This window comes from Centroberyx gerrardi, chromosome 20, assembly GCF_048128805.1.
Source record: "Centroberyx gerrardi isolate f3 chromosome 20, fCenGer3.hap1.cur.20231027, whole genome shotgun sequence".
NCBI classification, from domain to species: Eukaryota; Metazoa; Chordata; class Actinopteri; order Beryciformes; family Berycidae; genus Centroberyx; species Centroberyx gerrardi.
This window is the reverse complement of record NC_136016.1, coordinates 5940210-5957672: the sequence shown is the minus strand read 5'-3', so window position 1 is coordinate 5957672 and position 17463 is coordinate 5940210. Positions and strand designations below refer to the sequence as shown.

General features: G+C 42.9%; 1 protein-coding gene and 1 long non-coding RNA gene across 2 annotated transcripts; both read right to left on the bottom strand.

The window, feature by feature from the left end:
* Positions 1–2466: 2466 nt before the first annotated feature.
* sap30bp (SAP30 binding protein) lies at positions 2467–15094 on the bottom strand. The gene is made up of 10 exons (XM_071907861.2): positions 14988–15094; positions 14037–14155; positions 13373–13417; positions 10987–11029; positions 7067–7155; positions 5332–5423; positions 4985–5097; positions 4838–4896; positions 3596–3683; positions 2467–3468 (listed from the first exon to the last, which is right to left on the bottom strand). The coding sequence occupies exons 1-10, from the start codon at positions 15079–15081 to the stop codon at positions 3287–3289; spliced, it is 924 nt and encodes a 307-aa protein (XP_071763962.1). The 5' UTR covers positions 15082–15094; the 3' UTR covers positions 2467–3286.
* A 644-nt stretch (positions 15095–15738) lies between these two features.
* On the bottom strand, positions 15739–17463 carry LOC144542982 (uncharacterized). The gene is made up of 2 exons (XR_013507564.1): positions 17166–17463; positions 15739–16344 (listed from the first exon to the last, which is right to left on the bottom strand). It is a non-coding gene; the product is annotated as an uncharacterized LOC144542982 (long non-coding RNA).

The following is a 17463-nucleotide window of genomic DNA, read 5'->3' as shown; positions in this document are numbered from 1 at the left end:
CATAACTTCCTACCAGTGCAACCAGTCAGACTCTAACAGAGACCATGTGCGTATTGTATAGAAAAGACACCAATTTCCTAAATTTCTATTTTAATTTTTATTTACATGACTGAAATGAATCTACACATACTACTTTTATAATTTTGTGTTGTGTTATGTTTAATATGACCTACGTGAGCAAACTTACTTGACCAATAAAACTGATTCTGATTCAGTTCAGCTTATGCCAGATAAGTTATCAATCACAGGAAATAACACAAAATTGACTATAAAACAGTTGTAACTTTCTGGCAGGCATTGTATTGTCCAAACTGGGTAAAACAAAGCATTGTGCAAGTAAAGATCTGAAGTTTAATATTCTCCTAGTCTGATGGGAGCTGCTGGTATTTCCCATCTGAATGGGCATGGTGGAATGGCAGCTTCGCATAACGTGTCAGCCAGATGTGTTTCAGAAGGCCTGACATTCTTGTCAGTGCAGTATTTGCATTCCGAGCTCTGCAAATACTTACATGTTGAAACACAAAGAGAAGAACATGGAAAACTGCTCACCTGGCAAATACATGGCTGCTGTAATGACCGAATGTGTTTGTGATTAGACTGAATGTCAAAGAGATACAATCTGTATTCCAGGCATGAGAGAAAACCTCACACTCACAGCTCATACATTTAAAAAAAAACAACAAACAAACAGGACTATAGAAAAGAGTTAATTACATTTCTTTTTATTCTGAAAGACTAGATACTTACTCAAATATGATGTCAAATTCCCCTCTGTCAAGACTTGAAATAAGATAAAACCTCAGAAACCATAGACCTTGTTCAGCAACAATAAAAGCCTTCTAGTAGGAATTACCCATTTTAACTTCTCGATTTCAGAATTTTCAAGCTAGAAAAACTGTCACTCAAATTTATTACTAACAGTTACTTAGCAAACCCAATCTTACCTCAGTGACAGCTTTATAGCTGGTTAGCATTCAACTTGTATACAACATTTATACCAGTGTAAATATACCACTTCCTATGTTTGGAAATAAATACTATTAAATACACACATCCATTAAAGGGAATAGCACATTTATCAAAATTTACAGCCAGTGTTTGACATGAAGTCTAGTTTATCTTTGCATATTTTCAGTGTTTAGTTATGCAAGTTAAACAATTGCATCCAACCTTGCAAATTCAGTGGTAATGAATTAAAGGTTATGTTGTTGTCCAGTGTTTTGATTGGAAAAAAGTATTTGTGGCTTGTAACAATAAGATAATGGGAGGATTCATATTTTTCTCTTCTTTTCCTTCAAGTTATGTAACAAGTCCAGCCATGATTTCTGGGTAATTTGTGATAAAGCTGGTGCGTTGTGTCATTTTTATTTAGCTAAGTTTTACAGTATAAAACCAATGCTATGTGCAGTGATTGCTTTCAGTTACTACAATATTTACCCAAGGGTCCACTGGTAATTCACCTCCCTATATATACACACACACACACACACAGGTATAGGGTGACATCTCTTTCCCCCCTGGGCACACACAGCAAGTGTAACCCAACCATATCTGGCCTAGTTCCACAACATCAATTGCCTTTGACTACTCCAGAATTGATTTTTCTCAGATTACATGCTTTCTAAAAAGCTAGCAGCCTGCAAATATGGGTCTGAATTGTCTGCAGCCATTGGAAATTACAGTATTCAAACCACAGCAACCCTAACAATACATGATCAGTTGTAGTATCTCAGTTCCAGTGGCAGCTTTAGTTTAACTTTAACTTTGTTTGCTTTGATAAAATCAGTTGTTCATCTCACAGGATTAGGTTTCTATGTTCCTTTGTCCTACAGCCTCAAAAAGAGGCAGAGTCCTTCGAGTCACTTTGTGATGGAAACCAGCAGCGGTGGTGTATTTTGACCTACTCACACTGTAAACTTTGACCCCGAGCGGTGCTTCAGAAGTACACTGACCTCTTGCCGCCTTTGTGGATAGAAGTCAGATGTAGAGATTGAGGTGAGGAAGAGCGTAAATCAAAAAACTCCACCTGGAGCACACATGCATTCCCTGAGAGAGGAGAGTGAGAGAGAGAAAGAGCATGTGTGTGTGTGTGTGTGTGTGTGTGTGTGTGTGGGTGTCAGAGAGAGCCAGAGAGATTCTTCTGTCCAGATCCAGGCCAATGCCTGCAGTCAATAGAGCTTGTTCCCAATAAAAGAGGAGCGTCCTTTCATTTCCATGGTAAAACGCAAAGGTGCAAAGCCTTACTGAACACAGCCATATGAGAACAGAGAACAGAGACAGGCAGTATGAAATGTTCTTTTTCCACAAAGCATGGCAATTGTCCTCATCTGGGCTGAATAGTAAACTGGATGCCAATCTGTTTCGGATTCCCTGCATACAAAAAAAAAAAAAGTCAGTACTAAACCAGGTGCCTGTGCTACTTGAAGCGACTCCCATGTGGAAATAAAAAACAGAAAAGAACTTGACTGAAAAGGCAGCATCGAATCAATTTATTTATCAGTGATATATGTACAAGTGTAAAAAATCTTACCCTTTTTTCCCCAATGGCTCTTTCAATGAGCCAATGGGGAAAAAACAACTAAAAAAAAACAACAAATGAAGAGCTGAAAGAAATGACGCACATGTCCAGCTATTGTATGTAATTGCTGTAAGAGCTTTGAAAATACTGCACCAGAACAGTGGACAAAAAACACCGACAATTTCTCGGACATTTCTAACATTTCTAACATGTTTGGCTTTCTAGTCATTCCGCCAACGGTGGGCTCTGATTCCCTATTCGCTCAACAGTTTTAAGCTAACAATCCTTGCTGACGTATAAAAAATAGCACAACTAAATGCAGATCAGACTTCAGCAGAAGCCGACAGTGGAGCAGTGTGGTGAGAGGTGACCGGTGTGGATTCCCACTTAACCAGATGATGTGTTCAAAGTCCCGCTTTAATAGACATGACATCTTCATGCATCGCGCTCTGCTTAGCGTGCAAACCATTGCCATTAATGAAGGAGTTTCATAAGGGCCCACGAGTGTTTTTTCACCAAACTGTGGATTTGGCTCTTTGATGCAATGGTGCAGATACAATCCCAGAGATAGAAGGCAGTAGGTCTTTAGAGCAGTTTGAATGGTTCTTATAAAAATGTACAGAGTTCCCATCGGTTCAGTCGTCTTCTCTTTCGCTCCCTCGCCCGCTTTTGACATTTATAATGAGCACCGAAACACACACACGTCTTCTAGCTTCCTCTCAGTCATTCTCATTCATTCACACACTCTTTCCTGCGCATTCCTCATGTTCACTGCTTCGCTTTCTTCAGGATGGTGCCCACTGCGGAGATGACGGTGGTCTTGGTGCCGCTGGCGGTGGTCGTCACGGAGACGACCCCCGGCAGGGTTGCCGTGGTGGTGAGCAGGGCGGGCTGGGCCAGGGTCACGGGGACCGCAGAGTCCCACTTGCTTTTCCTCTTCTGGGCCTCTGCTGATGAGAGTAAACACAGGGGAGGAGTGAACGACAGACACTGAACTTGAGATTTAAATGACCAACTTCCCATCAGTTTTCTCCCATCTAATCTAAGCTCTGAGGTGTTACGGCCGTGGGTGTTTACCTGTGGCTGTGGTGGTGGTGGTGCTGGTGGTGGAGGCTGCTGTGTTGGAAGGGTTGGTGCCCTTCTTAGTACCGGTCACAAACTCAATCTGGAGAAGGCCAAAAAAATAAAAATAAAAAATCACACAATATCGTAACACTAATTTGTTTTTATTGATCATGTTTGAAGCTAGGGCTGGGCGATATTGACAAAATCAAATATCACAATATTTTAGACCGAATACCTCGATATCGATAACGTGACGTCATTTGGGGAGGAGTATTCGTGCTTTCATAAGCTATTTACACACAAGAAAATTTGGAAAATTAGTAACGATCATTAGCAATCAGTATATTTGTAATCAGTAGTAAGTAATATGGATACGATGAACAGGTAAAGTAAATTTTACTCAGCCAGAGCAGGCTAACAAGTTCAGAAAATGTTATCACTTTACTGTAATGCAGACTTCAAGTTATTTCACAAGAATACCAATATCGATACAGATACCGAATATCGATATTATAGCATATATCGCCCAGCCCTATGTGAAGCATGACCGCTTTTAACCTTCTAGGCAAAGTTGACTGAGCAGGGAGGGAAGGGAGAGCGTTACTTATTCACGTTCCCCACCTACGTGTTCCCAGCCAAATCCTGCTTCTCTAACCTCTAGGCTACAGCTGCCCACATACCACTGACTATATTTCATAGTGTGAGAATAAAGAGCAGCTCCTGTAAGATACATGTTCAATCAAGTCAAGTTTCTGAACTCTGCCCCATGCACAGCAGTTGATGATGATAATGCTGCTGCTGATGATGATGATGACAGCAGCATGTATCACGTTGTTTTGTTACCACGTTTCTTAGGACCCACCCAGCACCTTCAATCCCAGCACTGGCACTATTTGCCTTTGGGGGATTATTCAGAAGATGCACACCGATCCTTGCCGAAATCGAGAAATTGTGCGTACGCACACAGATATACACCCACACACACACACACACACCCACACCCAACTCAAGCACACATGGGCATGGCCCAGCTATAAAGCTGCACTAGGTTGGGCTTGAACTGCAGTGACGAGGGCTGAACTTGGCAAAGCTGATTTCTGTGTGTGTGTGTTTGGAGGACATAAAGCAGAAATTAAATGCAGCTGGTGGAGACTTGCCCCTGACGCAGACAGAGAAGAGCATTAACAGCAGAATAATCCACTCCTCTGTCAGGGAGAGAAGCTTAGTGGGCATTTTTTTTTTTGTTGTTCTCACCTTGGTCCGCTCTTTCTTGGCTTTCTCCAGTTTGTCCATCTCCACTTTCTGGGCTTTGGCTGGAGGGGTGAGACGCATAAATGAGTGCTGAGCTGGAACCACACATGTACACAGAATGGTGAAGAAAACACACAAAGTTTGGCTTACCTAAAGCTTCGTAATAAGAGTCTTCCGACCAGCCGTGAGGATCAAACATGTCCTTTGGGTAGTTGGTTCCCAGTTCGTCTATATCGCAGAACTGAATGAGCTTCTCATAAATACTGAGAGGCACAGAAAAGCCAAACCAAAGTCAACAAAATGACATCAGCAAAACCTAAATGCACTTGGAAACATCTGCCATAAATTTGTGGGCAGAGAAAATTAATGAGCTTCTAAGTGTGTGTGCCAAAAATCTCAAATATGCTTAGCACTATGTGTGATTGGCTTATAAGTGGAAATGACACTCCTTGTGTTTGTTTGTTGGTTTGGGTGTATTTTTCTGTTTAGCCGCATACCTTGGGTTTCTGAATTCTTTCTTTTTCTGGATGTGGCTGTTTGTGTCGAAATCTCCGTGGAGCTTCCTCTCGTACAGCTTGTAGATCTTCTCCTGTTACAAAACAAACAAATCGATGAAGGACGCGGTCAGGCGGGAGGTCACCTCTGTAAGGAGGTGAAGGCCTCTGCCCCGGGCCGTCTCAGCTTCCTCCACGCTCAGATATAAATAATGAGTTGAATTTGGCAGGGCCCACTGTCAATGTCTTCAGATAAACACAACCTATACATATGACTGACTCTGCTCGAGTAAGGGCCGGTGTGAATGGAGCCATTGTAAGTACACAGTTTCTCATACCTCTGGGAAATATTTGACAACCAGGCTCAACAGAGCCACAAAGAGCTGGCAAGAGCTGCTACTGTCAACTGGAGCCAGGGAATCCACAGTGATAAATTAGGCCTTACAAGGAACAAGATGGAGGAAGGGAATGTTGCTCAAAATAAGATATTACTGGAGGAACTGGGCAGATCTCTCTTCCTGAGGTTCAGGGGAAGGTCTTAGGAAACGAAGGGGACATAATTGCAAAAGGAATTTGGAAAATGTTCAGAGAATGGATCCATTCCAGCGATGTCGAAATGACAGAAGCCAATCTGAGGAAAAGAAGAATCTTGTAATCTGATTTCAAGTCCCTATATCCTCCTGCACCCATGCATGTCCCGGGGCCAGGGATATCCAGGCTGTTCTGGTGAATCAGTAGTTGTTCATCTGATAGACGGGGGAGTGCTAGCCCAGGAGGGATACTTGTGAACCACTAAGCTGTTCACTCAGTGCCTGACTCAGCCTTGGGACACTCCCTCCTGACCTGCCCCAACACCTCGGAGGGCAAGCCTCTCTGTGGCTTGACGGCTCTAAACGCACAGTAGCAATGCAGGGGGGAGAAAGAAAGAAAAAAACCTAAATTGATAGAAGATGAAATTGTAGAGAAGGCCTGGTTAAATTACAGGGGCAAGTCTCAGAATATATGCAGCCACCAGAATTTATTTCCAACCCCGGAGGGAATGTGTGAAGCTGCTAAGTATTTACTCGGTGTGACGCACAGGTTATCTCAACTGCTGCAGCAGAGAGATGACTAGTCTGGTCTTCATAATGCCATGCTCTCCCAGTAGAGAAGCGATCAGAAACTCTAAAACATTCTTGAATTCTTGAACGTTCACCAAAGGGCGAGTGCAGACTGCGCGTCTGGCAGAGAAACCGACATCTTCCTTTCAGGGCCAGTGACAAGCCTCTGTCTGTCAGGAGGGTGAATTTACTACCTGGAAACTAGTGTTTATCCAAGACATGTAAAACTGTAGAAAACGCACACTAACACGCTCCAAGTCAAAGACACAAGAACACAAGATCCACTCTGCATCTATTATACTATATATAATTAAAATACTCTCACAAAACCCCTAAAGGTAGATATATTATCCACACACCCTCTCCTCTGGTCTGATTAGCAGAGATAACTGTGGCTTCGGTGGTGATATAAACAGGTGTGTAAAATATTATTGACTTTTGGCACGAGATGATAGCAGGGAGAGGTATGTGACATAGTGTTTAAATAAATACTGGGATAAGAAAATGTTTGTAGTGAATGGCAAATAAGAGGTCAAATAATGTTAGAATAGTGAAACAGTCTCTGTGTGTGTGTGTGTGTGTGTGTGTGTGTGTGTGTGTGTGTGTGTGTGTGTGTGTGTGTGTGTGTGTCTGTGTACCTGTAGATGACTAGAACAGCGTCCCGGGGGCTCAGGAGGGATCCTGATCTCATCAGGTGACATGTTCCTCACCTTCTCTGAGAAGAGAGCTGGGGAGAAGACAGAAACATCAACATAAGCCTAAATATATACTCACATTTTACATATTTTTTAAAAATCTTATTTCCCCTTTATTTAACCAGGTGAGTCTCACTGAGATGTCCATCTCTTTTGCAAGGGAGCCCTGGCCAAGAGAGCAACAGACAGATATCACAATATAAAATACAATACAAAACCATAATAAGTTACACATTATACATTCTCAAGTAAAACAGCTGCAAACCTCTGTTTTTAAGGACTGCAGAAGCCTTTTAAAATCACCCAGAGGGATGAAATGATCCAGATTAGGGCCATGGAGCATAATAACTAAAAGCCAACTTCCCAAATTCCATGGAAGGGTGAGGGACAGTGAAAAAGAACTTGTGTTCCAAAGAAAAAGGCGATTTAAATGGCCAGGGAGTTGCCCTATGATGGCTTTGTAAATAAAAATGTGCCAATGAATCTATCTACAGTAATGTAATGAGTTCAGGCCTGAACCTTTCATACAAGTCTCTGTCTTATATCAATGTAAAGCATGCAGAATTAGTATGAACTCAAGCAACAGTTGATATACTGCAGTACATCACAAGAACATATCCGTTTTTTTTTTTTTATCTTAAATTCTTTGTTGACCTCTGAACAATAAAACAACTGGAGAAAGTGTTAACAAATAAGGAGGGAGAGGGGATACAGAGACAACCGGGATAAAAGAAAAATAAAACAGTTAATCAAACAAAGGTTCAGTGCATGTTGGATAAACATGTTCGGTGAATTCCTGAGTATATTGTTGTTCATCATAACCTTCAGTGTGTGCCAGCGGGTTTGACTGAGGTGGAGTGGTATGAGGCCTGGGAGTGCACCTCCCGGGCAGGGAGTGGCTGTTGTTGGGGCTTGTATGGAGAAGGGAGGCTCCTCACCTCTCCCCCCCCTCCCTCCCTCCCTCCCTCCCTCCCTCCCCCCCCTTGACTCTTCCCCTGTTTTCCTCTCCCTGCTCAACTCTTCCCTCTCTGTGCGTTCTATGACCGCAGGCCAGGCATTTTTTGGTGTCACTCTATATCCCCAATCAGCCAGAGTGTCTTCAGAGTTATTCAACACTGTCATTCATGCTCAGACTAAGTGGCGCAAGGTGTGTGTGTGTGTGTGTGTGTGTGTGTGTGTGTGTGTGTGTGTATGTGTGCATGCGTGCAAATGCAAGAGACTGTTTCCACTAAAATTCTGCGCAGATCGTGGACGAGTAAAAACTTGACTGGACATGAAAAGATAATTTTGTGAAGTGGTGTCTTTACCTTTGCCTTGTTCAACACTTTCTTATCTTGAGAACCACCCTCAGATTCTCTTCCACTGTATCAGCAATCTGTGATGTTCAAAGCATTCCAGGAGTTTTGCAACTTAGTTTTTTGGTGAACCCACTTTCCCTCAACCTGCCTCGTCTACATCCACTTCAGTTAGTGATTACTACTTTTTCCAGAATGACTTTCATTGAACTGCATGGTCCCAGGACTGCAAGGTGCATCACCAACAGCTGTTTTTTAACAGTGTTAAGTGTTTTACAGTAGATTTGTCCTTTAACTCGGATGGATCAGGCTCAGAAGTGGCATGTGGTCCATCTACTCAGCCATGGCATACATGCTGCTGGTCAACAGCAAAGCAATCTTTGCCCGTGGGACCATGCCAGTGTTGACCTTTGAGTATTTGTGTGGAGACAAGATGCCGTCTATGTAGACACACTCTTTCCAACTGTCCCACACTCCACTAACTTGCTCTTTCCCTTGATCTCCTGATTATTTGGGACAACAAACTCACACGTGTGCATATGGACACGCCTCCCTGCTCCTCCCCCATCCTGCTCCATGTCTGACAATGTAATGATACACCTCTACCACCAGGGGCAAGGAAGAGCAAGGAGGGGCAAGGAGGGGCAAGGAGGGGCAGGGCGTTTCCCTTCCTACAGCTAAGCATGCATGCACACACACACGTTTACATTTGACACAAGAATGTAAACAGGCATATAGTCGCACACACATAAATCTCATGCATATAACTAGTTTGTACGCCCTATTTTAAAGAACAGTTAAAAAAAAAATACTGTGGCCTCTGGCAATAAAAAACCTGACCAGGCAAGTCAGATGAGTCATAGGCAGCTCATGGGAGCTTAGTGTTTCATTAAACTTGGTAACAGACACACACACACTCATACTGTAAACACACAATTACACATGGCAGTTGTGACAGGGTCTTTGAATTACAGAAGCCTGCTAACCCAAAGGAGACAATGGGAGATTTAGTTGGTAATTTTGTAGTCTGGTGGAAGGAGCTTTGGATTAAACACCAAAATAAACTGTAGCCTCTACAGTTACAATGGAAGTATAAATAAAGTACAGCAGATACCCCCATTTGTAAATAGGCTAAAGATAAAAGTGTAGGGAACTGTAGGGCCAATGTGTAGTAGATTATTTTCACATACAGCAGCTGCAAATGTCAGGAAGGACATGGGAAGAGAGGAATAAACAGACAGAGAAAAGATTATATTCTGCCTCAAAATTACCATCTGTCCTCCTCAAAAACAGACAGAAGTCACAGTCTGTGCCCTGGGGGTCTTTCGGCCGGACAGACAATGTCCTTCCCTTTAGTGAACGGACAAAGAGCTGTCTTCAGCCTGCTGACGGGAGGCCTTTCGCCAGACACACTGTGACATTTACTGTCAGACAAGACAGAGGAGCCAAGCTCCACTGCAGGAATGTCAAGTGTCCAGTCCCGGGCTGTGAGTCACACTCAACCACCGGACTACAGTGTTGGTGATGGTGGTTGTTTTGAAAACTAAAAATTGCTCTTGCCCATTTCCCTCTTCTTTGTGACTTCTTTCTATAACTTTGATGCAAACGAGGAAAGTGGAAGTGGTGTTGTTGGCAATACCAAACTGTAGGAGTGAAGCAGTCAAGAATTCCCTCAGCTCCTGCTGTCTCTCCTATGGAGCGTGCTGGAGGGAGTCCAAAGGGAGGCTCCTCGCTTCAGTGATTTTAGAACACAATGGTTGCAAAAACAGGATGCAAGAAATCAAGCAAAGACTTGAGAAATTCAATCTGATTTATCGGAACAAATCAGCCTGGGAAATTCATTTCAAAATGAAATCTTGACATATGTATATCCCTCATCAAGGGGCGGCAGGGCGGTCAACTAAACCCCTACCAGCTCCACAGGGCTGCTGTTCTGTAGCTGAGCCTGACCTCTGACCTCCCTGTGGAGCGAGGCAAGAGGAAAGAGAATTTCCCTACGAGGATCAATAAAGTGGCATCTCATTATCATTATTATCAATTCTCCAGCCTCTCCTGCGGCGCATTGCGTAATCTGTGTGATCGTCTGCATCCGGCTGTCGGGTCTTATAACAACCCCAGTAGAAAGAGTACGGTCAGTGCCAGACGGCTTAATAGAGTGCTGTATAAAATGCCACTCCCTGTATCACTCATATCCTGTCTGATCTGATGCTCACCATGTTCCAACCACACACACACACACACACACACACACACACACACACACACACACACAACCGTACAGGTCAGTCATGACTCACAAACCACTGATAGCTTCCTGTGTCATACCTTTACTATGTCTGTCAATCAGTCGGTGGACAAACAAAGAGTTTATTAAAACTTGATTGTGTCTAAGTTACTGATTCATGCGTCTAATTGACCCAGTGCAGATATGGCACTATAGAAAATTCTAATTGGGGAACTGGGGATTCTAATCTACATTTTTGTTTTATAACACAGGTATATGCATATGGAATACAGATTTCTAACTTGGTACATGTTGGTGGCGTGTGTGTGTGTGTGTGTACTCACCAACTAGCTCATTGGGGTCCCTCCTTTCTGCTTCTGGGATCTCCTGTAAAAGAGAAGAGGAAAGAGAGGGGAAGAAAAGAGGAAAAAAAGAGAAAAGTGGGATACATAAGTCTCCTTTGGACAGGAGAATCCAATCAGACAGGCCTTGATGGAGGTAAATATTATAAACATTCACCACTGGTAGCTATTATTACACCACGTTCTCAACCGGGGTACTGTTAATTACAGTAAATGTTATGCAGAGGCAGAACTCTAAACCTACAAACCAGAAACGCTAATGCAACAGAATGCACAGAGCGGGAGTTGGCGGGGAGAATTATCTGTGAGAACCAAAAGAAAACAAGATAGTAAATCTAGGCAGTTTCAAGTGAAAGCCCAGGCTGGAGGAGGAGTCGTCTTGTACAGCCTCTAAAATATGGCCTCTGCTGCGCCAGCACTGTGGGCATAACACAGGTTCAGCAGAAAGGAACAGTGCTCCTATTCACTGGCATGGCATCACACACAGTCACCTAGCAACTGCATGGGCACATCAGAGAAATGTCTTGAAGCAGGCCAAACCACGTAGAACGAGGAGGACGGCAGGCATGAAGACAAGGAAGCGTAGCAGCGCCTGCTGGCATAAATCCTGACAAAAATGCTACCTGCTGCTGGAGACAGGTAAACAATCATGATAATAATAATAATCGGATATTTCATTGATCCCTCAAGGGAAATTCTCTTTTCTCTTGCCCCCCTCCACAGGAAGGTCAGAGGTCAGGGTCTGGAGATGGTAGGGATTCTGTATCTTGGTCAAGGACACTTCAGCAGGGTGGATGCTTGGCAACCTGGGGGCGTAAACCTGGGTTTCCTGGTTGAATGGTGTTGCCCCACTCATTCCGACACCCTGCTGCCGAACTAAAATATATAATGACATTATTTTAGCAAGCCCACTGTATCTAAAAGCCAAATATTTTACAAAGGCCTGCTTGCATGTAGGCCAGAGACCACGTCATACAGCTATGTCTATAAGCCAGTAAAACAATTCCAGGTCCATAAACTACACAATAAATGCCTAAGCTGAATTCAATCAAATATCTAGCATTGGAAGAAAGCTGACAGTAAATCATACTTGTGCAACCAAAGCCGTTGCCCAATATAGTCTGGCAAATGGCTGTGGCAACATTTCAAAGATCTGCTAAGCATTCAATCACACCAGCTAGATCAGGCCCAAGCACTGTGGAGAGCCATTCTTATCAACAATTAACCTGAACTTGATCGATACAGAAACACATCTGCCTAGTGGACAGAATATTCACGGTCAACAGTTACGGTTTGCTAATAGTTAATAACAACTCAAAGTGGGAGGACAGAGCAGAAGCTAGTAAAATCATTCCTCTTTCTATCAACTAAAGCATGGCCTCTGGCACAAGCTGTATCTGAACCCAAACAGTCGATACTAGGCTAAACATCACAGGCTACAATGCAGTGCTAGCCAAGCTCTTAGAGCAGAGTTTAAAAAAAAAACCTAAACCATATAATCATCTTACATGACAATACACAACAGACTGGGTTGTTTCCATCCATTAGGTCCTATATAATGTGTATAATGCTCAGCATATTGCTACATGCACTGTTGGGAAATCAAATCATGATCCATATAGTATAGAAATAAAATCGTATCATGAGGTTCTGGCCGTGCCAGCCCTGTTATCTCATCTCAAAATTCATTGTTAGATTTGGACCAGCTAAGCGATAGACAACATAAATCACTTTGAAATCTAAGACTGGTTGCAAAACAAAGACTTTCTGATAGACCAGACATCCTCTCTCTTGTATTGTTTCTGCTTGTTTGAGTTGTGACTCACTCTCACCTCAGTGACCTGTACCAATCAGCACAGCAGGAAGCTGGCATGCTGTCCAGTTCACACAGCATTCCAACACACACACACACACACACACACACACACACACACAGGGTGGGGTTAGTGTGGCACAGCTCTGCAGGTCCCAACAGCGAGCTCTGAGCTACAGCACTGTTTTTCCCTTCAGAAGAGACTTTTCGAAAAAGAAAGACACATCACTCAAGCAAATCAAAGCATATCCATACTTCAAGTATGACTTACTCACTAGGTTTTACCTACACAGAAAATGCCACCATAGTAATTTGCCCATTCGTTAAACATAGATAAATCCACAGCACCATCTAGTGAACATGCTTCTTCACAGCATGTGGTGAAAGCTTTCACAGTGCCAGCAAACAAGAAGCGACATGTTTTTTCATGCCTTGGTTAGTCACAAAACACGGAACAAACAAATGACAATTCATCCTCCACAGACAGTAAGGCTATGGTCCTTTTCCACGTCCAAACTGCCCCACAAAAGAGTGGGGGTGGGGGGGTTCAAATACCTTAACATCATCTGCGTCCCTCCCCTCGTCAGATTCGTCCATTTCCTATAAAAACAGAAATGCAGGAGGTTAACACTACAGGGGTCAAAAGGGGTTGAGACTAGGAGGGGGAACCAAACAGCAGAATAGACTAGATGACACTCTCAAAACAGCCAGCACCCAGCAGCCTATTATCTACATCATCACATCGCATTCCCAGTCACCTAAACCCTATTGGTGCAAGGGTCTACACCTACATTCAGCCGGGCTATGAGTGCATTTAGTGATTACACACCAATTACAAAAACATCTGATCTCGACTAAGATGCGCTGCAGCCACTGTCAGAACTGAAAAGTCACAGGTGACGTAACATCCTAAGCTCTTTTCTGAGCCTCTTTCTACTCCCAAGCCTCCTCCCTCCTCTCCAAAAGTCCAGTGAAGATTCAGCATAACTCGGTGCATCATCACATCCCATCCATTCATCAACATGTCAAATGAAAAGCAGCGCTCTCGCTCGCTCACACCCAGTGTTTTGCTCTCTCTGTCTTTTCCACTCACACTCCCAGAGTTGCAGTGGAAGGCAGTGGTGCGGTCAATAGGAATAAAAGTTGAAGCAAGTTATCTTGCTCTGAGCAAGTTTTTGAAACAAGGGAACCCCGGAAATTGGCAAACTGAAACACTGACCGAGTTACGGGAGCTCTCTCCGCTGTCTTCATCTCCATATCTCTTCTCCTCGAGGTCCTCCACCCGGCTCAAGTCGTCGTCCCCATAGCTGGCTGACACTAGACCCCCTGCACGGCTCCCTGGGGATGGGATGAGAGAGGAGCAGAGGGATACATACCACACAGACACACACACATCATAGATTAGAGACAAGTGCCAGTCAGGTTGCAGGGAATCAAAGTATTGGCTCAACGTAGCCCCAACGCATGGCGTTCTCTCTTATATGGAAGAACATCATGCTAAACTGCATTCAAAAATCTGGCAATGAAAAAAAGTGCTGCCTGGGGGATTGTGTGTATGCCGAATTGAAGCGTGGATCCTAATGGTTTGATAACGGTATTAAGGCATATCCTATGAGGTGTGTACATTTATCTATAACCACATTAAATTTCCAGAATTTTGAATTCTTGAGTTCTCTCCATCCAAGAGAACGGCGTGTATCAGGCTAAATTAAACTCTTAGCATACTATTTTAACACCAGAGCAGCCGTGATTTAACGATGCAGCCGAACGGGGAACTATTGTGTGAGACTGGGGTCACAAGAAGGGGAAACCAGTAGCACCAACAAGACATTTGTTTGGTTTAAGTTGTAGTAGTAGCTACATTGACAGGACGTGGTCGCATCTCATACCAAGAATGCGCCTTAACTAGCTTAACAAGGCTAATATAATCAACCAAATGCTGACTGCAGCAGTTAACCCGAACTTCTCGAAACCCCAACTGTCTAACTTTCTGTAAACAAAAATCGAGGCTTCACAGAAACAAATCTATAAATGCACATAACGTTACCTGTACTAGCAGCAAGCTAACGTTAGCTAACACAATGAAGTTCGGGATGTAAAATTCACTCTGAAGTAAACAGAATTTCAGCCTTTTAAACATATCTAAATTAATAAATGTGTTATTACTGACCTGTCTCTTCTATTTCAGTCTCGGAATCAGGCTCAGAATCGTCGCCATAATCTGCCAAAGAGGAAAGAGGGACACTCTTTTTACCGCTCGCCATTGCTAGCACGCGTCGCATAAACGCACGGACAGTACAAACGCACAGTAAAAACGTCACGGAAACTAACTGCGCACGCGCCACTTGGGCACTGGGAAATGTAGTGTAGATCGTTCTTTCACAGTTTTGTGTCAATAGCTGTTTTTATGTGAACGTTGTATACTAGATATAAACTGTCATTTTCGATTAATTATTCCTATCTTTATTTTCAGAGAAGTTTAACTGTTGCCCAGTGTCAAATGGTTGGGGATCCGTGTTTAGTCCTAGACTGTTGTTATTATTTAGCCATTAGACTATTATTTACTGATTTGATGATGAGTAGCCTATAGTAGATATGGATTAGACACTATGAATACTGTTTCCATTGCAAATGTTCACAATGCCTCTTTGGATGGCTATTTTTTTGTCCCTTGAAAATTTCAGCCTGGACAGATGCAGCTAGTAACTCACACAACATTCAACTTTTTTTTTTTTCATAAATAGGCTATATATAGTAACATAATATAATTGATGTTAAATTGCAGTATCTTGTTTTTATTAAATTAAAAGAAAATAGAGCATGCAAGCTCCTCTTTCTGGCCATGTGCAGAGACATCCCGGAAATCATCACTGTTTGTTTTCACTATGATTTAATGATTTAGTACATGTCTACAATGTATACAACATTTTGATATGTCACTTCTTAACATCATTTGGTTGACCTGCTGGGCTATATTATAGTAGGGGGATAGTAATGTTGCTGAAGATGAATGATTAAAAGTTGATTGAATTTGAAATGATGAAAGATTTTGGTCCAGGTGCTGGTGTCAGTGGTGTTAACCAGTGGAAATACAGAAATGGGAAAATAGCATAGAAATATTACATATTACGTTTTCATTTATATTTATTCATAAATTGAAGATATTTATATGTTACAAAACGTTTTGGTAAATAACAGCAAAATATTGCAAGTCCCAATTCGACCACATTTCAAAAATGACCCAAAGATGGACAGACAAATTCTCTGTCCGGTTCCATATGAGTCATTTCCCTCCACACATCTAGAGCATCCCGTTCTTTGACTTCTTCTTCTTCTTCTTGCCCTCTTCCTCTGGGGCGCAGCAGCATCCGTAGAGCAGGGCGAAGACGACCAGAGACAGAGTTCCCAGCACGAACACTCCTATGACCACGACGCCGCCCAGTGCCCACGGCTCGTGATGCAGACGGTACAGGAACCACTCCACCCAGTCCTCAGGGAGCGCCGTGGGGCTCGGCCGCTCCGGTACACTGCAGGGAGTGAAGGACAGGGCAGAAGAAGGATGAATACATGGATATAGTGCCAAAGAACTTGGGTGTTAAACTGGGGAGCTAAGGGAGTTAAGTCGCTACTAGGGATGGGACGATATGCTTATCTCATGATACGATTCGATACGCGATACGGGATTCACGATTCAATACAACCACGATACAATGTAATAAATAAAAGTTCAATGACAACAAAGTCTGACTGTGCAGAATTCTGTTTATTTCTAAGCCACAAATCTTTCTAGCATTGGCATTGGCTTGCTAGAATGTAAACAACAATTGAAAAATGTCATTACAAAGTGACAATAATATAATTTGGATGGAGAGCTTGTGAAATTGTGATGGTCAAGCGTCTCATTTGTAATTAATACAGCAGAATGAAATGTAGCTAATATCGCGATTCATTTTTCTGTCCCATGATAGGTATTGTCACATTTTTGTATTGCGATATATTGAATTTGGATATATGTCCCATCCCTAGTGGCTACTGATCAAATTAGTTGTATTTGTCAACATCATCATCATCACCATCATCATCCTCTTGTCAAGCCCATAAAAGGTTTACTTGACCATTTCAGAAAATGGTCCTGCTTAATACAGCATAGAACTCACACATGAGAGTAAATAGTGTAAATGATCTGCTGATGATATCATGTCTAATACAGCAATAAAACATTTCAGTTTGTTTTGCATAGGTGCAACTTCACTAATAACAGATGTGATGTTTTTATCAGCGTACTCTATACAGAAGCTGCTGATGTGAAAAACTGTTGCCCCCAGCACATTCCCATTGAAAAACTCACCTCTCCACAGCCATGTCCTGCGAGCTGATCCTCTCCACGGCTCAGTGGCTCCCAATGCTGCGTGAATATAGTCTGTGAGAACAGATGACTGAGCAAGTCGCCCTCTTCAGCTAACTTCCTGATCCAGGGCCAGTCCTGAAACTGTTTGAATGCAGCCTAAACATCAGAATCACTAGCAACCGGTTACAATTTGTGTGAAGTGTGGTGACTCAATCTCTAAATCCAAACTGCAAACGGCTGCAAGGCTTCAAGTCTGGTTTCCCTGCTCTCGGTGACACTGTGACCCCCTCTGTGTGGG